This window comes from Ambystoma mexicanum, chromosome 1p (assembly GCF_040938575.1).
Source record: "Ambystoma mexicanum isolate Mex_15411 chromosome 1p, UKY_AmexF1_1, whole genome shotgun sequence".
Lineage (NCBI taxonomy): Eukaryota > Metazoa > Chordata > Amphibia > Caudata > Ambystomatidae > Ambystoma > Ambystoma mexicanum.
In genome coordinates, this window is record NC_090921.1 from 559,141,268 (window position 1) to 559,162,984 (window position 21,717).

General features: G+C 47.3%; 1 protein-coding gene across 3 annotated transcripts in view; it reads right to left on the bottom strand.

Annotated features, from left to right (window-relative positions):
• Nucleotides 1-515: 515 nt before the first annotated feature.
• ABHD17A (abhydrolase domain containing 17A, depalmitoylase) overlaps nucleotides 516-21,717 on the bottom strand; it is a 200,922-nt gene continuing 179,720 nt past the window's right edge. The window contains exons 4-5 of one of the 3 annotated variants that reach the window (XM_069649495.1): nucleotides 13,380-13,484; nucleotides 13,149-13,251 (exon numbers count right to left, since the gene is read on the bottom strand). In XM_069649495.1, coding sequence (XP_069505596.1) covers nucleotides 13,164-13,251; nucleotides 13,380-13,484 — 193 coding nt within the window. In that variant the 3' untranslated portion in view covers nucleotides 13,149-13,163. Of the gene's footprint in view, nucleotides 2,079-13,148; nucleotides 13,252-13,351; nucleotides 13,485-21,717 lie in introns of those variants that run through there. The other 2 variants (XM_069649497.1, XM_069649496.1) reach the window with 2 other exon arrangements.

Sequence of the window (21,717 nt, forward strand, 5' to 3'; positions counted from 1 at the left end):
CAGTTGTCGTAGGGATGCATTGAGGATCGAAGGCCATATGCCGCTGCTCTTTGGTGCAGAATCGAATTTGCGTTTTCGATGCAGTCCCCCCAGTATTCTTCTGTGCATTTATGTTCGATGCCATCTCGATCTCAAATTAGCTTTCTTTTTCTGCTCTCACTGCTGCAAACATACCCATGGCATTAAAAAAAAAAAACCTGTGTAAGGTAGGAATATTATGATGGGAGCACCTCTGCTGATGCCTCCTATAGCTTTGGAAAAACAACTAATACTCTGGACCGATCACTAGATGGCAAAATATGTATAGCATGCAAGAAACAGACTCACAAACCCCCAGAATCGTTTATACCCACATGAAGCAGAAAGTAAAGAATAACCTAGTGCAATAGTCCAACTCTGCATTCCCATACTTGGCATATTTCAAAATCAATGCCATAGGTGAATCCTTGTGGTTTCAAGCCCACACTCCAGGAAAGGATAGGGGACCAAAAAGGCATGACAACATTAAAAAAATATACATAATTCTTTAAATCTTTAATACGCTGGAACCGATGTGACAGCGGCTCAACCAAACGACACCAAATAAAAAGTTAAAAATCTTAAATCTGTCCGTTTTTTCTTCGTTCCACAGTGAAGAGAGTACTTTACAAGGATCTTTGCTTTTATTGTACAGTACTTAATGAAAAAGAGTAACCTAGAAACACCTTCAGAACCCAAGATGCTGATGAATGAATCTTTTTTGATGAGCTACAGTTGTGGAAGAATGAGGGCATAAGAATGGGGAGAGAAGGGAGTAGAACATTATCCAGCACTTATGCTAAATGCCAACGAGCGAGTCACATTTTGGGACACTTCTTTCCCAGGGTGGGGTAGTAGGGGGCAAGAGAAGAATTGTTGTACAGTCAATGCTCAATGAAAAAGCAAGGTCCGGGGGTTTACTTTATACATGTAGCATCATCTTGGAAACCCCTCCCTCTATTCCATTCTTCCAACCCTATACTCCCTATTGCGAGAACTGCACATTTTTCTAAAATCAAGATGAAGGCAAAGCTGGATGTGCTTCTTGGTCTGTGTTGCAGTCATGCAAGTGTCAAACCCAGACAAGGTCAATCAATTTGTGGGAGACAATAGGTTTCTTGGTCATGCTTCGGCCCTTCTACTCCTCACTCTCGCCCCTACCCATAGACATTTTATTGCTGGTTTTAATAATTGGCAGGGTTACAGACCGGGGCATACAATGTCTAGACGTCCATTTAGAAAACTTGGCAGGTCCCGTGGTGGGATGGCTAAGTCGTGCATTTACGAATTCCCTGTGTTGCAAAGAAAATTGCAGAATTACACAGAAGAGGGCTTTGGTATGGCGCTGAACTGCCAAAGGGCCATCAACAAAGGATTGGGAGGAGGGAGAGGGGATCAGAACAGTGGATGGAAGTGCTGGTGTGGGATGGTAGGTGGGGGTTATGGGAATGAGTGGCAGGGCGTTAGGATCTCCATTCCAGTTTCCAGATGTATAGCTGTCCAACCTGCTATGCCGTTTAGTCAAATAAACATCTCTTCTGTCATGATTTAAGTTAGTCCTGAACATAGTGGATCAAAAGATTTTAAATGTTGAGTGTTTTGACCTTCAGAACCGGGACCTGTGCTTGATGAATAGAGAGCAGATGCCACGAAACAAAATATGCAGTTCTTTTTACTCTTGGCTTCTCAAGCTGTTTGTTTGCGTCTACAGTTCTCGTGCATCCCCACCCCCCCTCCTTTTGGCTGAAGGAGAGGCCACCCGCCTTCACCACATCAACGACAGGGCAATGTCTTGCAGTCCCAGTGGAAAGTGTGCCCTGGGCCCTGACCCGATGCTGGATGGCTAGCTGGGCAATTCCTGCGAGATGAACCGACGTAGGCGGTCCAGGTATTGGCTGTAGAGTTCAATGTCATTGTGGCCAGCCCCCTCAACCCACAAGGGTTCCACTGCTTTGGGACAGCGCTCATACAGTGCCAGCCCGTGCGAGAAGTCGATCACCTCATCTTCTGTGCCATGGATAATCAGGACTGGGGATGTGATCTTCGATACCTTGTCAACACTAGAGTGCAAGACAAAAACAAAAGAAAATGGTGATTGGGTGACTTTGTAACTTTGCAGTGTAACCTATGTTCTAACGAGAGTGCTGAGCAGGTGATGCAAGAACAAGAAACACAAGGCCCATGCTATGAAAGTAGTATAGACTTCCAAACAAGAAGAAGAGCATGGTTAAGCTCGAAAAACGTGTCATGCTGAATCTGTTGAATACATTTTGTTGCAACTGAAGCATTGCAGAATTGTATCCTTTGGCGCTGTATGACTGGAACTCTTGTCAATACCTGTACACAGGCAATGTACCCACAGTGACCAGTTACCTGCAGCCTAGATTACCTTCTACAAACAGTTTGCAAGCGCAGTGGACTCATTGGACTTTATTGCCATTTGAATCTTAGCCTTGTCAGTATGAACAGTGAATTACTCATAAATGCATGCAACATTGAAATCTTACATTCCTGTATCGGATTAAGTTATTTAACTACTGGGTGACTTCCAGCTGATAGGAGAGGTTTGAAGGTTCCACGTTTGTTGAAATGGGAATGTTCGTGGTTTAGCTAGCTGGAGAAGAGCTTCATTAGTCTGCCCTCTACATTCCGCGATGACCACAAATGAACATTGTTTTTTTTTCTTCTTCAGTTCATCAAGCGAAGAGTACAAAAGATCTACCTCATAAATTTTGTGATCAAGCACATGTGCTTTAGCATTCAATCTGAGCATTGTGGCTTTAAACTAGGCGGGTCTGTGGTCATCCAGCAGGCTGATCGGCATTACCATACATTGTGCGGCTGCATTCACCTGGTGAAGTGTAGACTCAAGCAAGTTATTACCAATGACATGGTGCAGTTATGAATGGCTAAGAACTGTTCCAGTGTCAGCCGGCATGTCGGTTGGCAATTCATACAAGTCTAACTTAAGTCTGATTACAGCCTGTAAGGACAGCACCTGCCGCAAATTACCAATGGCCAGAGCAATTTTGCTTCCCAACTGCATCAAGCATTTCTTTCTTCCTTACTGGGAGGTTGGAGGCGATAGAAAAAAGGGGCCTTGCGCTCCTTGATTTAACAGAATAGCACATGCAACAGATGACCGAGTCTGCATAGGCGAGCAAAGGCCTATCTTCTTGGCTGGTGAGCTTTGCATTTGGCATCTATTTTTCAAAGCAACTGGTGGAATAGTCTCACTGCTGGAGTTCCCACCCACTCTTGCATGCATGAAACAGGGCTACGATTCCAGTTTCTACATGAGGAAGAGTGGAGAAACAGCTAGTCCAGTCCAGAGTACAGCCAAGAGACGCTAGCACCTGATAATCTTCATATAAAGCACTGCCCAAATGGGCCAGTCCTCTGCCTGGCTGATCGTAGTGCTAGGACCGGTAATTCTATGTCCTGCATGGGAGAGAGCCATATGTTGTGGTGGAGAAGGTGGTGGTTGGACCAGCAACGGTGGTGGTTGGACCAGCAATGGTGGTTTCTCGGGATCCCCCCCCACCCACCCCCTGAGAAAGCATCGAGGAGATTAATTGTACAGACGAAGTTGCCCAATATAGCAACTGTGTCTTCATTTGAAGTCTCTTCCTCTAAGGTACGTGCTCTGGACTAGCGGCTAAGAACTAGGCAGGTCTCCCCTGCCTGTGGGAGTTTTTTTCAGACTGCCATTTTGAAAAACACTTGCAAATAATAGGGGACAACCGTATTGCAGAAGAACTGTGTTCAGAAGTGAAACCAACTGGTCTGTGGCCCTCTCTGCAATTTCAGAGCATACCCTAGGTGTAAATGCAAGGGGAATCTAGAGACGGCCCCAGGAAGTAGGAAATATATTGCCCCAAGCCAAGGGCAGTTTCCATCATTAGCCCCCATCCAGTATACCATAGGGCAGTACAAATTCACCTCAGAGAGCCCCGTGGCAACAGGCTCTCCACAGTGCTAGAAGCAGTCATATTAGCCCCTTCACCAGAAGGGGAACGCCCTCGGTATGAAGATGTCCAGCCACCGAAGATACATTAAGGAAGCAACGGAATTGTGTATTGTTGAAAAATGCGAGATGCCGACCTCTACCTTTTGAGGAACACTCTCAGAAAAGTTCATCCCAGTAAGAACCAACCCCAGCGTCCTGTAATAAAGGGCATCAGACAATTTCCAGGAATGGTCACACACTATTCAGTGGTTTCGCCCTCCGGTCCCTCCCTTGCACGCTATTCATCCTGTAGTGGGACCCCTGCAGAACTCTGTATTGCCCCCAGACGCTAGTTTCAACTCCTTCAGCCACTCCCCCTTCCCACCATGAACATCTCTGATATTTAATCTATCCTCCTCCTTCTCCCCTGCACTCCCCTTTACTGGGCATCTAGTCTGCCGCCCTACTACTCCTGCCAGTCCACTGCAAGTTGATACCATGCCCAGGAGCTGGCTATTAACATTTCTTGAGTTGGCATGAGCCTTGGAACATGAGCATAAGCCATCATATGGCATTGAAGGCTGCTCTGTGCTTGCACACAGGATGCAAACACGTAACCCATTGTGTTTGGTTACAATGGTATGGGGCTCTAGTCAGGACCTGCAGAGGTCTGAGGTTCGGGGCCTGAAAGAGCAGTTAAGAGCCACTAGTTAAGAGGGGGAGGTAAATGGTGGATTCACAAAACCCAGTCAGGCTACAGGAATCAAACCTTCCCCACAACTCCAATATTAAGCCTCGATCCACTCCATCAATGGCACCACATGTCCCGCTCCCAAGAGGCAAAGTATTGAAACACCCAACAGAGGGGAAGGAAATGAAAGTACAAAACATACCCCAACAATTCTCTCATAAACAAAGTAGTAGAGTCGTCTCATTCTACCAGAAAGTGCAGTGGAAAACATCTCCCTTTGCATTCAGTCGCAGAGCTTACTTGTACCAATCACTGATATGGCCCTAAAAGCACACTTTAATTAGTAACTCGACATTTCCAAAGCAAAGGGAAGTAAGCTGGACCCAGAGATTTGATACTTCCCAGGCTTAAGCCCAGTTACCTGCAAATAAGTCAGGAAACCAGGGAGCAACAAAACAGGCTACTCAAACCCAAAGAGCACATGGCATGGCTTCACAATGGCCACCACCCGTTTTAACCTCCTCTCCCTAGAGTTCTGAACTACAAGGCGTCACTCAGGTTGATGCAGGGTACCTCTTGACGGCCCAGGCATTATAAAAGCATCTCTGCGGTCTCAGTCTGGAATAAGGCAAGCAAGAGAAAAGATGTGAGCTACGAGACCGGAGACAATCTGAAGACTAGTAGAGCCGAGATGACTATGTCCAGGAGCCTTGAGAGACTGCTGAAATCAAGGCACAATAACCCCTTTATCATGACAAGGGTACCCTTATCCCTTGCACAGTTAGAGAACTGGGAGACAGCAAGACCATGGGAAAGAGACAGGCCATGGGAAGGAGAAAGATGGGGAGGGATGGAGTCCGAGAGAGAAAGTTGCAAGCCTACTCTGGGCTATATATATCCAATATGATATGGCATTTATAACGCGCTTAAACAAGTGTTTCAAGGCGCAACGAGGCAAGTGAGAGGGAACAGAGGGAAGACAGAGACAACGATCTTACTAGGCCAGGTGACATTGAGGTCGCGCAAGTGGAGGGGAGGACGGAAAAGTACTAGGGGAAAAAGGGAGGGGCCAGTGCAGTACGTAGGATAACAATAAAATAAATAAAAACCTATAAATACAATAAATAAGTGTAGCCAAGTGGTGGCAAGTGTGTGGGACAGTGCAGACATCAGGTGTCGGGTGCTGTAGGGAGGCCGTTCAAGAGAGGCCCCAGCCGAAGAAAGACCTACTACCAACTTGTTGCTTGGAGAAGCGACTGACCCTGAGGGAGTTGGAGGCGGATGAGCGAAGGGCTTGAGAAGAAAGATATTTAGGAAGAGAGAGAGAGTGGTATTTAGGCCCCAGAAGGCCTTGTGGACAATGCAGACGGTTTTGAACTTAATCCTCGCAGCCACTGGGATACAGTGCAAAGATTTTAGTCCTGGAAAGATACGATCCCTGGGCTTGAGGCCAAGGACAAGTCTCGCAGTCCTGTTCTGGATTAGTTGCAGAGGGCGGAGAGTAAAGGCAGGCATATTTAGAAAGAGGCTATTGCAGTAATCCAGCCTAGAGAGAACCAGAGCTCTGAAGACAGTGAGCTTCTGGGGGAAGGAGAGGAAAGGAAGAATACCTCCAAGGAGGTGCAGCGGGTAGTGTGACTTCTTTGAGACATCAGAGATGCGAGGAGAGAAGGAGAGTGTGGAGTTGAAGATGACTCTGAGGGGTTTGGCCTCACAGGTGGGAGCAGGAAGAGGGCCAAGAGAGGTTGGCCAGAGAGTGACAGGAAGTGAGGGAGCAGGTGTGCCGAAGAGGAGAATCTCATTCTTACTGGCATTAAGGCAGAGTTCATTGGTGGCACACCACGCCTGGATAGCAGACAGTCAAGAGATAAGAAGGAGAAGAGGTGCCTGAAGGGAGCATGAAAATTAGCGGTCATCCGCTTAGCACTGAAAGTTGGGGCAGAGAGTGGCAATGCAGTGGGCAAGAAGTGCCAGGTATTGATTGAACAGGCAGGGAGAAAGGTTAGACCACTGGAGAACACCACAGGTAGCGAGAGAGGAGAGGAAGGACCCAAGTTGGACCTGGGAGGGTCGATCGGAGAGGAAAGAAGTCAGCCACGCCAGGGCCTGATCGGTGATACCCAGGTTATCACCGAGACGGTTGAGCAGGATGGCATAGTTGTCCGTGTCAAAGGCAGAAGCCAGATCAAGTAAGATGGGGGTGTTGGAATCGAAGTTGGAGAACAGGTCTTCACGAATGTTCAGGAGAGCAGTTTCCGTGCTTCTGGCAGCTCTGAAGCCAGACTGATGAACATGGAGACAACCAACAGATTCAGTGTGGAGATTAAGCTGGGAAATGGCCAGCTTTTCCAGGAGTTTGCCCAGGAAAGGAGTGATGGAGATTGGGTGTAGTTAGCCGGGCAGGTGGGGGTCGGCAGAGGGTTTCTTAAGAAGAAGGTGCACAAGGGAGTCCTTCGGGGGAGAAGGGAAGACTCCAGTGGCAAAGGAGTGGTTGCAGTCAGCCAAAGCAGGAGCCTGGGTGTCAACGTGGTCCTTGATGGTTTTAGAGGACCAGGGGTGAACCTGTTTTGACGTGACTTTTATAGATCAGACTCGTCTACGAACCTCGTCTGGGGATTACTGGGGAAAGGGGGAGGAGGGGTGACCAGTTTCCTTTCCAGATCGCTGGTTCCCGCCAAGGTCTAAGAGCCTGTTTGGGTCTTAAGCATTGTCCCAGTAAGGCGGCCCGGGCTGGTAGGTTAAAGTAGTGTGTCTATGTAATACCTTGAAGTACAGAGGAGGAGGGAAGAAACACTTGCGGTGGGAGTAGGCAAATTGGGGAATAATTGCTGGTAAGTATACCAAGAAGATGCTGTATGCTCTAGCCACGAGTCTAAGCAGTTCTATTGAGTGAGCTTGGTGCTATAATCCAAGGACTAGGAAGGCACAAAGCAAACTAGGCACAACGGAAGTGGCGATACTGAAGACTTCTACATTAGACGAGCGATACCTGAAATGTCTAGCGATCCCCAGAGAAGCCGTTACACTCTGCTCTTCCGTGGTCAATTCTGAAATAGTATGTGTGTCTCAGATAAACTGTCTCAAAGAGAGGGAGATGAAGGGGTGAGCACCCGTCTTTTATTAAGTGATTATAAAAACAGACTTGTTATCCATCCTGAACTTTTAGAACACGTGTTCCCTTTTGAGAAAATTCAACCGCCTACGCCACCGGGCACTGGTGCACATCCTTAACAAACAGTGCAGCTTCAACAATCACTCCAAAGATTCTCAGGAAGCTCTGTAGAGGTCATTTAATCTCTGCTCTCCTTCTCCTCCTCCAAGGAGCATTGAAGCAATCCACAGATCAGATCTTACTTCCACAGCGTCTGTACACAGTTGTCGAGAAACTCTAGGACTGGTGGCAGTGTGCCTCACCAGACGTTCACTCACCACACCTGGCAGAGAATCAGAAATTGAAGGAAAGGCTTTCACACCCAGCTTATGTAGGTCTTCCTTAATGTGTTGTGATGTAGGAACTGCAAATGTATCCTTTTCAATATGCACTATTCAGTTTAGTCAGGAGGGTCACTACTTCGGGCTCAACAGGGCGTACATATCAATTTCCTGGAATGAAAAGCTATCCATCAAGGTGGGAAAGCGATCTACCTATTTCCACTTGGGACGAAGATGCTAATGTACACAGCACCATTGCCTTGTTCTTTGAATAGGTAACTAGGAAGACAGACCCAGAAGACTTAACAAGCCTGACAAAACTGGGAAGTTAAAACCGAATTTTCAGCTTTTGGGTTCTCCCCTTTATACCACTAGTCACAAATTAAAGTGCAAACGTCTATCAAGCACTAACGGCTACCTGCTGGAAGGCTCCCTCAGACACAGGTCAGATAACTTTATAAATACATCTATCTCGTTTCAGGCGACCATGTAAGCAATTCCCAAAATCTGTTGCAATCGAGTCTGGCACTAGCAGTCTGATAACTTGGACACTTGCAAACAATTCTGGTTCTAAGACACCTGGTTCCTGGCAAGGAGGAACATGTTGAACTTGACCATCAAAAGATGCCATATCTCATACTCTGGTAGAGCATTCTTAATCCCACCCCTCCATTTCAAACTTGAAATAGATGGGTGAAAAACTGCTTTCAGACGAACTTGTTTTAATAATGCACAATAGTTCCCTCCAGTACAGAAAGAATGGGTTTTGGCATCCTAGGAGGCCTTCACCAGATCACAATGTTGCAGAGAGCTTGGTATTTATTAGATTGCTACATAAATAAAAAGAGAAGTATATTGGTTTTCCTACGGATGCCATCTGCTGAGGCAACCTACGCTTCGTACCAAAGGGCATCAATGTACAAGCCTTGAAAAGAGTTAGCCGTCAGATATTGGGGACCGCAGCAATATTTTGTGGAATCAGAATATCATTCTGGCCTGGTTTGACAAAACCTCATTCCCACCATTTCAACCTATAAACAAAAATATGTTGGCATCACTGCCTTTCCCATCTGAACATCAAGTCAGTAAAAGCGTGTCAAGTTGCCTCAGCACTGTTCTGGGCGCTTCACAGCAGAACACTCACCTTTCCATCTGCAGATCACATTTGGACTCCATTCTTTCCTCTCGCTTAGAATGTCCTGGTTTGGTCTTGCAAGTTTTAGATCACCAAGTACCAACTATTTGCCTCTTCCGCTCCTTACAGATCACCTACTCACTACCATTCCTAATTGCCCTTCCACTCTTTTGAACAGTGGAGTTGGGCTCTACACTCTTAAGCAATAATATCCAATAAAACCAATTCGTTTTTTCCCGATGCCTCATTTGTGCACGTCTCCATCCTGGTCACTTTCTGCCTTTGTTCTCCTGCTCTTTCATTTCCTTTTCAACTGAATTTGTCTTGTATTTATATTCCCTCTTTCTAATCTGGTTAATCGGATCTTCCTTCTTTCTGATCCCCTGCGTGTCTACAGTTTAGTTTTTATCGTTTCTAAATGCATGCATGGCTCAGACCCTTAATTAATGCTGCTCTTTTGCAGTTTACTTCTGTTCCAAACCTCTTTATTCAACGACCATTAGCAATCTCCCTATGCTTTCCCCCTCCCTTGGCCCAGTCGCACAATCAATCCTTTTCATTCACAGCTTTCACAAAATACCCGTCCGCTCTGCCCATAGCTGGTTCCTTCATTCTCTCAAAGACCACCTGCCCTGTATGGTTACTATTTTGTGCATTATGGGTTTCCATCTTTTCATGTAAATGTTATAAATTATGGTGCAGAGCATTAGTGAATTTGCATAAAACATTAAGCGAAAGATAATGAAATATCAGACATCTTTAACAGAAAAGATCTCTCTCCCCAGCCTTTGTGAGCAACTGCAGAAATAGGCCAAGATGGAAAGCCCCCAATGACTGCATCCTGTACCACTCACTCCTATGACTCACTCAGGCCTTTGTTCGGTGAGAAGGATCCTGGCCACTACAACATAGTAAAGAACACTTCAATACATTTCCGAATAAAAAGGTCCCACATTTCGAGATATTCATCCCATATACATCCTGTAACTACAGTGTGACGAATCTTTAGATGTCGTTACTTTACCCCCCCATGAGGCCAGGGGAAATAGGCCGCTACCAAACAGTCCCCCTGAGGGTGGTAAACAGCAGGAGAAGCTCATGGGACGAGACGTCCGCTCTGGGGACAAGGATTATCATCCATTGGAATCGTGGTACAACACGCATCACCAACACTCTCACATCCCTTACACCCCACCTCTGTGTACGTTTGGGAGACACTCCTACTGAAGGAGTCACATGGGAGTCAGACCCACCCCGGAGGTACCGCTAGTGAGGACGACGTCCCGCTTGGGAAGGAGGCAAAGCTGCTGACCAGTATTGGAGAAGGGGGAATTAATTCTTCCCTACCCTGTCCGCCATGCACAGGCAGATCAGAAAGCAGGAAGGACGGCAGTCCTGGCGAGAGAAGCCGCCAAACCACACAGTTGCTGAGAGACGTGCAGTACGCCCAAGAAGAAACTCTGCAGTGCCACTACGTGCTCCGCCAAAACAGGAGAACTACAAGGAAAGCCTTCGCAAGTGCCCAAGGGCGGCAGAGAATATCCGGCAGCAACCCAGAAGGTGCAGGGGCTTTCTGGGTCTTAGAAGGGAACATGATTAACCCCATAACCAGCGTCTGGGACCCAGAAATAATAACGCAAAGAACTTGGAATCATAATACCTGGCAGGATAGTGAAGTGGGTAAAAAGGGAACAAGATGCAGTGAAGAAAGGCAAGTCTGGGATCTGCAACTTGAGAAAGACCAGATTGCTCATCATCTCCGTGGCAGTACCTGGCAGGGTAGTGAACGAGGTCTGCTCAGAACGAGCCACTTAAGAAACGTGGTTCTGAGAACCACAACTGCCTTGTTAAGCCTGAGAAATGCCAGGGGAAGGGAGACATTCCCCCTTGTATTGTGAAGAGTAAGAGGGAGTCTGAGAAAGGCCAGGGGAAGACATCGCATCGCCCCCCTCCCGCCTCCCCTGGTATTGCGAACTGTAAAACTAAAGCTAAGAAAGGCCAGGTCAAGGGAGTAATTCCTTCTGGTGTTGTGAACTGAGAGCAAAGCCAAGGAAAGCCAGGAGAAAGGAGTCATTCCACCTGGTACTGTGAAAGTAAAAGCCAAAAGAGTGTGAGAACAAAGCCAAGTAGGGCCAGGGGAAGAGAGTCATTCCCAATGCTTTTTGAAATCGTAAAGCCAAGTAAAGAGAATCATGGGGAAGGGTAATTTCCCCTGGCTGTGTGTGGAAAAATACTGAAAGCCAGACGCCTGGAGAAGGGAGGCATTCTCCAGGAACCCAATAGAGAAGAAACTGTGGTCAATAAGGAATGCTGATGTTTGATCTGGAACTTTACCTTTTTAAGTTTAAATTGAAAACATTGCCGCTTTTTGGCATTATAACCTGGAGCTTTGTTTTGTGCCTTGGAAAAGGGATTGAGACTTTGGGAAGGGAGTCCTTCCTTCAGGTAAAGATAACTGGAACTGTGATCCGCTGTCTAGAAGAAGGGAGCCATTCTTCTGGACAAAGAAGATCCACTACCTCTTTAGTTATTGTGAGGGACAGATGTAGGTTTTTGACACAGGATGGTGGACTAATGATTTACACTAAAATCTTGACAAATCTATTAGCCCTTTCAGTTGAGGTAGCGGAACCCCTCTTAGAGTTAGGGAAAGTCAGTTTTCTCTTTATTTTCATTACTAATAAAGGTTAATGCCAACAATCATGACACCTCTGTGTAAGTCTCCTCCTCCTGCACTCTTACAACAGCCTTTTAATTCATAATCCAGAAGCCTAGCCCAAGATGTGACCCAGCCCCTTCCAGGTCTTTACTTCTTGATGCCCCAACATGTTCGGAATTGACAGAAACTGAGCTTAAAATAAGGCAGCTCTATTGATTGGCCGTCAATAGCCAGCCCAGCTGGTGCCCATTGCAAACTTTAAATGTGCCACACATGCCTGTACAACTCGCTTACAGATTACAAACTCTACATATTTCTACCCCTTAGCTTATTTATTTTCACCACTATTGTGACTCTCACCATTTCTTCCTCGAGTTTCCTTCCTGTTTATCTTTACTTTGTATCTCATTTGTCAACCATCTTTTTCTAGATCTGCATTTTTCTTCACTTCATCCTTCTCCCATTGCCTAGTGCCAGTTCCGTCATGGTCCCCTTGCTGTATGAGCTCTTACATTCTGCAGCATTCTCGCCCCCTATCTTTCCGTTTCATTATTTGGCTCTTCATTCATTCATTAATTCATTCATTAATTCTCCCGCTTTCATTTGCACTTCAACCCTTCACCATTTTTCTTGGATATGTGACACTTGTTTCTTTTTCTCTTCTTTCCACTCCTTTCTTTTTTCCTGTATTCATTTTTCTTCCATTGTTTTTCGTTCACTTTTTTCTGTGTCCATGTTCGGTGTTAGTCCTATTTTGACTTGTGTTGCCATTACCTGCCCAATTTGACATTTCAGCGGGGGGTTGAGGGGACACAGACATGCCAGAGCTACCCTTTTTCCTCTGCTGCTGCCAGATCAGTATGTCAATCGTGTAGAAATGTCAGACCAAAGACCGATTACCACCTGCCTTTGCAAAGACCCTTTCCACTCTGCTCCCCAGCTAGTTGCTCAGGTAGGCCCTCCCCTAGAAGGTCCCCGTTTATCAACACCCACCCAACACTGTGACTCATGTGGTACCTCTGCCTGGGTTTCTAGATTCTGAACTGATCACTGAGATTTGCAAGGGACAAAAGGGGTGTCCTCAGTTAAATAGGTCGGTTTTGGGAGCCCAAAAGACCTTTGAGTGAAAGGAAAATGGTGTCTCTCTTGATTTGAACTACTTTTTCATACCCATCGATTGAAGACTTTAAACAGATCACCAATATCCAGAGGGCTCTCTGGGCGCTGTACAAAGACTGGCTAGCAAAACAGAGGCATCTTAACATGCAGGAGCAACATTTCAAATATCCAGAGAAGGTGTACTCACTATTTTGGATGCTTGCACCAGAAGGTGGCGACCACCTTTCAAGGGGGATATGGAGGAGCAGCTGCCTAGTGATTAAAGGTTTAAGAAGGCACTGTGTGAAGGTTTAAAAGCCAGATAAGTGGAATCAGCAGCAATGGCACATTTAAAATGCAAGGCAGGCTTTTTTTAATTGAACATCATTTGTGCCACTTGCCCAGTGCAGATTTCTGGTAGCATCCAATACATGGTCTCTGTCGCAGGCCCCAAAGCAAACAAGCCACTCCATTCTGACCGCTCTCAAGTTTCCCAAATGACCTAAAGAAAAGACCAGCATAAAGGATGTTGACATAATCCAACCTTGAATTCACTGGGGACCTAACAATCAAGACAATGTCTCTAGTATCAAGTAAGCGTGGGTCACTTTTCTTGGCATTCTCCTTAGGCCAGAACACCTCTTACCCAACAAGTTGATGAATCCCAGGGATCCAGAATAGGCCCCGGATATCAAGACACACACTCTGGCAGCTCTTCATTTCTACAGTGGTGCACAGATTGCACATCAAGTCTTAGACCAATGCCGTTTTACTATGCAAAGCCTTGGATTCTGTGCTCTGGAGGAACGGTTTGCTTTTCCTCCCGAGTGGATCAAGGCGACCCTCAATACAGAACCCTCTTCCATTGGTGTTAATGGAGCAAGTCAGAAAGACGGCTTCTCAGCCTTTACCTGAAGCCAGAGGTTTGAAATATATACAGGGTACTGTTGTTCTCCAGCATGGGTCTGGCATGGATTCACATACTCATGAATATTCCCAGTCGTCAGGCTCGGAATCCTCAGTAAAAGAACAGTTTCACTTTGACTTAAAACTGTATTTCTCCTCCAAGCCAATCATTGTACACTGGGTCATACTGCCCCAATCCAATGACAGCCCTCTCCCTACGCTCCAGCCCTGGTGGCCATCTTCAGATTTGGTAAGCATCTAAAGTGGCAGTATGAACCAAGAAGAGCCACAGAGGGGACTGCAGGAGGGTTTGCATGTGAAGCCATGCCAGACCCATGCTGGAGAACAATAGTTACAGGTAACCTTTTTCCCTGCATGGGGTCTGGCATGGATTCACATGCTCATGAATAACGATTCTACAGCAGTACATATACACAACCACAGGAAGTGGCAAGGCCCAACAGAAACAATACCACCTCTGGAACAGACTCTCCTCAAAAAAACAGGTTGCATAGCACCGCTGGGCAGACTCGGACTCCCTCGAATCCCTGTTGACGCAGTAGAACCTTGTGAAGGTGTGCGTGGACCTCCACGTAGCAGCCCTGCAGATGTCGAGCAGGGGCACAGCAGAGAGAAAGGCTGTTGTTGCTCTGATGGCTCTGGTGGAGTGGGCTATCTGCCGGCCTGGCAGCAGCGTGCTCGCCAGTCGATGACAGTGTAAGATGCAGCCGGAGAGCCATCTGGAGATAGAAGCCTTCAATAAGGCTGTTCCTTGATTTACAGCTCCAAGATGACGAACAACTGAGAAGCCTTCTAAAACTTTTCGGTACGTGCCACGTAGAACTTCAAGACACAAGCAACGTCCAGTGAATGCAAGGCCCTTTCCGAACTGATTCGGGAAGAAGACGGGTAACACCAAAGGCTTGTTGATATCTAATTACGAAGTCTTCTTTGGCATTAAGGTGTGGTGTCTATGCAGTACTACCCCCGAAGGGCGGGAAGACAAGTAAGGGGGCTTGCAAGACCGGGCTTGAATATCCCCAACCCTCCTGGACGAGGCCATGTGGAAAGCGGTCTTCGATGAGAGAAACTTGAGCAGGACCTGATGCATAGGCTCCCATGAGCTTAGTTAGCACCACATTTAGCTCCCACGCTGGTGGAGGACCTTTACCGGAAGAAAAGTTCTGAAAAGTCAGTGAGAGCACAGTGACGGTCCCCTGGTGTACCTGGATATGGCAGCAAGATGCACCTTGATCGTGGCATGAGCCAGTCCCGTTTTGGCCAAGGATAGCAATTATGGCAGCAGTTGAGGGGCTGTGACCCGCAGCAGAGTAATCTTCTGAGTCCTGCACCACACAGAGAAGCGTTTCCATTTATGCCCGTAGCACTTCAACGTAGACGAGGCCCTTACCAGGATGTCCTTACATTCGTCGGGTAGAGCATAACCCTCCCCAAACTTTAGGGTTGCAGAGACGGGTCGTGATGTAGAATCTTTCCCCCCTCTCTGGCAAGAGGTTCTGGGAATAGTGATAGTCTGATGGACAGGGCCACTGACAGACCCAGCAGGACTGGATACCAGTTTTGTCTCAGTCACGCTGGGGCGACGAGTATTATCCTGCAGTGGCACGGAGTGTGTTGATCACACATAGGAGGAGAGGAGACTGAGGAAACGTGTACAGGAATGCGTTGCCCATGCTCTTGGGCTGTAGGAACCTGCTGGTGAACCTCTGGCACTTGGTGTTCGCCACAGTCGCGGAGATCGATCTGGGACTGGCCCCATTTGCTGAACAGAACATCCACCTGGTCTTTACGAAGTTCGCACTCATGGCAAGAACGGAGTTCTCTGCTGAGAGAATCCACAATGGTGTTCTTGACGCCCGCTAGGTGAAACTTGACGAACAGTGCAGCGCCACAGGTCCTGGGCCTCCTTGGATAGGGCTGGTGAGCGTCCCCCCCCCCTTGTTTCCAGATGTAGAACATGGTGGTGGTGGGGTCTCATGAACCTCACCAACTTGGCCTTCAACTATGGGAGAAAATGCTTGAGGGCCCAGAATACAGCTCAAAGTTGCAGGACGTTGATGTGTAGGTCCTTCTTCCGGTTACCAGAGGCCTCTGGCGTGCAACTGTCCGGCGTGGGCTCCCCATCCCTCTAGGGAGACGTCTGTGGCGACAGTCTGCTGGTAAGAGCTAACCTGAAACAGAGCTCCCTGGATGAGATGTGGCCATACGCTCCACTGCTGCATCGCCGACGGAACTCCTCACTGAGCGAGATCTTGTCCACAAAGTTCCCCAACACCTGCATCCACCTCGCATACAGGAACTCTTAGAGACTGTCTCGTGTTAAGTCTGCACAGGCAAACTAGGCTGATGTAGAAGGACATCATGCCAGCAGTGACTTGATGGGCCAAACCGTCTGAACAGGCAAGCACTGTACTTTGCCTTGTATGGCTCTCACCCTCTCCTCCGAGGGCGACGCCAACCACATCAGTGTGTTGTCGGACACCTAGAAATAGCATGTCCCGAGATGGCGTCAAGCAAGACTTTGGATAGTTTATGGAGAACCTCAACTTTTCGCCTGCCAGAGCGTGCGAGCGGGAACGCACCAGCCAGTCGTCCAGGTAGGGGTATACATGGATACCTTGTAGATGAAGATGTGCCACCTATTTCAGGCTGAAAGGCAGAGCCTTGAACTGTTATGCTGACCTTGAACTACGAATCGTAGGAACTTGCAGTGTTTCTTGTGAATGGGGATGTGGAAGTAGGATTCCTCCAGATCCAACGACGCCAGAAAATCCCCTTGCTCCAGCTGGCCGAGCACATGTTGCATCGTGACCATCCGGAACTTTTGGGACTTCAAGTACTTGTTGAGACGAAGATCTAGGATCGGCCTGCACTTCTCTGTTTTCTTTAGAACCAGAAAGTATCTGTAGTATACTCCAGAGCCCCGGAGACACTGGGGGATGGGTTCAATTGACCCCTTCTGTAACATGGCCTGCACCTCTTGCAGAAGCTGGGGTCCGTGTTGTTCTTGTCGCTGAATCGGCGGAATACAAGGACACCTGCGTGGGAATTCCAAGGTGTGCTCCTATCCGAGAAAGTCCAGCACCCATCTGTCCATGGTGATCTGTTCCCACGTGCCGACAAACTTCACCAGCTGTCCCCCTCCTCCCACCGGCGTGCAGAAGTGGTGGCCCAAGGTCACGGCCGGTTCAGGCCTGTTGGGGTCAGAGCTCTGCCCTGTGGGTAGCACTGTCACTGTCCTCCACTGCCTTGAGAGCAACCCCTGTACGCTTCTTGAGTGGAGGAGCATGAAGGTGGCCAGTGCGGTGTATTATAACCCTTGGAAGATCTTGCTGGTTTTCCTCTGAAAGAGCGAAAGGACGACGGCCATCGCTGCTGCAGGGAGCGTGCCATCATCGTGTCTATCTTTATAGCCTGCAAAGACTTGTCGACTGCCTTTCCAAAGAGGTTCTCCACGTCCAACGGCATATTCAGCACCTTCGTCTGAACGCCTAGGCCGAGGTTTATCGTCTTCAACCAACCTTGATGACGCAGGGACACCCTGTTCCATATCTGGCAGAAGCCTGTGTCCACGATGTCCACTGCCACCCAGATGGAGTGATCTGAGGCCACATACCCTTCCTGAAAGAGTTCTAGTGCCTCAACCTCATCTTCGAGCAGGAAGTCCAGAATAGGACCCAACATTAGTTACTGGGCATATCGGGACAAAATGGCTAGGGCGTTGGCTGCCTTGATAGTAGAGCCTGCTGTATAAATTATCCACTTGCCCAATGCATCCAGCTTTTCCCCTCCTGGTCCGGAGCTTGGCCGTCTCTTGGACACCTGCGAGCGGGGCATCCTCAAAGGATCTCTACCTCCTCCCAAAGCGAGTTCGCCCCTCAGACCGACCGGTCCTAGATGAGGCTTGGCCCTGCCCTGCAGCTGAGTCAGGGGCCTTGCTCGACTTGAGCCACACTGACAGTCTAGTCTGTAGCGGTCCCATTTGGTTTTCTCTGAGAAACCACAGCACACCTCGCATACCTCATCGTGGTCCGGATGCAGGCAATATCAGCATTTCTGATGCCGATCTTTCACAAAGACGTTTCTTAATCCAGACTTTGCGCAAAAGGGCTTAAACTTTCCTTCTTCAGTCATGGCTGAAAGGCGCGAAGTAGGCCCAAGGCCGAGCCTTCTTCGTCGATGACAATCCGACGGTGGATGAAGATCTTTGCCAGTAGCGGATGCCCGCTGCCGGCCTCGGTCCTTCATCGAAGGCAATTAACCAAAAATCAGTCAAAATTCTAACTATTTTGGTCAAAGAAATCAAAAAAACACAAACTTTGCTCAGAGAGCAACTTGAGGACTCCCACACTGAAGTGTGCACTAAAAATGTGAAGATGGCCACCAAGGGTGTAGCTTAGGGAGAGGGCGGATATTGGATGGGGGCAGTATGACCCAGAGGACTGAGATTGGTTTAGAGGAGAAACGCAGTTTGAAAGTGAAACTTTTCTTTTGCTGATGATTCCCAGCCCGACGACAGGGAATATTAATGACCATGTGAATCCATGCCAGATACCAAACTTTGTGGCCCGAGGAGCTTGTAAGTATGTTTGAAATCCCAGCTGGGTCAACTTTTAATCCTTCTGTTGGAGTTAAAATGTTTACCAACGAGTCTGCAGGAAAGTCTGCACATCAGATCTAGGTTGTTTTACGGAACATCGTGCACTTCAGTTTCTCCCCCCAGTGAGAGTTGTATATGGTTAGGCTTACAGTTTCCCTACAGTTTTCTTAACCCCTTCAACACTTGCTGAATGTCCCACTTCGATGTAGGAGGGTGAAGCACTTTTTGCACAGCATGATTGGAAGTCCCGATGCATCTGCAGGCTGGTCTCTAGACACCCCTCCGCTACTAGATCTCAGCTTGGTCTCTCTCCATCTACAGAAACACAATTAGGAAGCAGGATAGTGTAGGTCATCTTGAGGAATAGGACTCTGGGACTAACTGTGAAAACTGAACTTCGAAGAAGGGGGACTGGGATACTTTAGTACCGAGGCCAGGCCTTCTGGGAACATTTCAAATGATAGATTTCAGAGAGGTTCCATATCGCGTCCAATTTAGAGGCGATGCATGCAATTGTCAGATCTCTGAGAACATTCGTAGGCCGACATAAGCAGGATTTGACAGCAAAATTCCAGAAATGCAACTTTGAATGGTCTGGATTTGCAACAATTGAAAGAAAGGGAAGGGGCGAGAAAAAGGGCAACAGGTGGATAGGAGAATGACCGGTTTGATTATAACTATATGCAACCATTGTAAAGTTTGCGCCCATTTCTCTGGCTGTCACTGTAGGACAGCCTTCTTCATACATAAGAATTCAAAGTACCCAGAATTGCAAATGTGGCAGCATTCATTGAGAATTTCAGGTGCATAGCCAAAAAGGTTTGCCACATAACTTTGTAAAAATGAGAATTGAATCTAGTTAGTTTTGACATTTGGACGACGGGACGAGCAAAGCAGACAAGTTCCGCCTCAATGCTGGGCCCAGAGGTGATATGGCGAGGATCCCATCAATACTCCCACCATGCCATGTGCATAGGGTTATGGCTAGTCCTAGAACAACCATACATAGAGGAATCTGTTACGGCAATCCCAGAGCTGGGATTTCCTGCATGTGCAAGTCCCCTCGTGTGTGGGTAGAAATAGCTCCTAACTTTACAGAGAGAAAAAGGGGGACCTGAGCTAGGCCAGAAAATCTACGTGTTAGTAAGTCATTCCTGACACAAGCCCACCGCTGTCATTCAGTTGAGGACAGATTGGCCGTGAATAGACTCCCTTAGGCAAAATAGGACAACAAGAGAGGGCCACCCAAGAGGAAAGGCTAGGCAGCCCCAAGTCCCACCTTAGACCTAAAAGTGAAACAAGTGTCGGACCCATCAGCCAGTTCCTATATCGGCAACATGAAGAGGGAGTTAGAACTCTGAGATGGACATTGTTTTAGAAGTTGCAGTCCAGTTGGCAACAGAGACCAAGAAAACTATGAATCCCAAGTTCCCCATAACAAGCCTGCAAACATGAGTTCCCTTACTCCAGAGAGAGGATGTATAAAGGAAGATGGATCGCGAGGTGAGTTATAAGTCAATTCCAGGTCCCACACCAGGCCTGTAAACCATCAACAAGGACACGGGTGGGGCACAAACACCCAGCCCCATCCAGCTGTCACACCAGAATCCTATTACACCAGAGAGGCTTGAAGGCAGGATCGAGGCCCTATAAAAAGGCACGGTGTGTGAGAAAAGGATAGGGAATAACTACGGAGAGTGCATTTGGGGCTGGTGAAGGAGTTGAAGCTGCAGACTAGAGAAAAGCCCATTTAGCCTGGGCAGAGCAAGAGACAAGAGGCTGAAGGCTGGGGTAGGAAGGAGGAACTTAAGAAATTAGGTTGTGACATCTTATGGTGGGGGTTGGTAAAGATGGTTGGTGGAGAAAGTCATCAGGAGGCTGGTGAAGGAATTCAGCAGGGGGGTGGTAAAAAGGTTAGAAGGTTGTTGAAGCGAGGACAAGGTGCTAAAACATCTTGAAGGAGTTCCTAAAGTGAAAGAGGCAGAAGGGGCTTGTCTTGAGGCGGTGGCAGGAGACACACAGTAGGAGACCCCCGATGACCACTGTTTCCCCCAGGTAGGTTCTAGAGGAGGAGGAAGAACGTGCACAAGGTGCAATATCGAGGAGGAAGATCATAACAAGAGGAGAGCCGACTGTGTGATCCTGTGTGATCCTACCAGAGGGAAGCATTAGCACTCTTGGCCAACTATGCAGCCCAGCAAGGAGCTCAACCCCCTGGCTCTAGCTCTCACTCAGCCAGAGGCTATTGCTCTCCATCCAACACTGAAGAGACTCGAAGATGAGAAACTGTACTGCTAAAATGAAAACTTTGGTAACCACTTCAAGCCATAGACGAGAATCAAGGAGATTAGAGGGACACAAAGAACTGTGGGACCCAGAGTGTGGGAACCCCTTAAGCAAACAGCATGTTTGCTGTATATGCTACTGTGCGTAAATGTCACAGATTATATATAGGAAGCACTATTAGGAAATTAAGAGAAAGTATCATAGAACATTTCCGAACGATAAGAATGAAAGATGAACGGTTTCCACGAGGGGTGCATTGGAAATCTGAAGACATGGGACACAGCTATATGGATTTGAGGTATTTTGGGATGAATAGGCTACTTCCACATGAAAGAGGAAGACATCGGGAGAATATGCTGCAGAGAGAAAAGGCTACATTTATTTTTCATTTCAACACAACGAAAGTTGGATTAAATAAGGACAAACAATGAAATGTATTTTTAGGCAATTAATGACTGAAGAGAAAGGTATGATTTATAATTCGATCCGTTACTGCCTGGGACCTAGCCATTCATTTACTTGTATTAAAATATGTAATACAATATTGTGTTGTCGCTTAAGTACATAATGTTTCTGCCAGGCAAGAGACTTTCAATTAATCATAATATGCAAATTCTTGGTGATAATTTTGCAACTAGAGAGCCACATATACGTCAAAAGATGGCAAAACTATTAGTCCAGTTAATCCTTTGTCAACCTTGATTATTAGGGAAATACACAATAGTTATTTAAAATGGCACCAGAGTGCTGAATCATATCATTGCATCCAACTAAATATGGGCCATATCACAGAACCATTGACCAGATGACAAGAGCTTGTGTCATCACTTCTGAACTCCCTAGGGGCATCCCAGCTAAGGGCAAAACACTGAAGGGCGTGGATCAGCTGTTGACCAGCCTCTTTGCCTATAAGCCTTTGCTT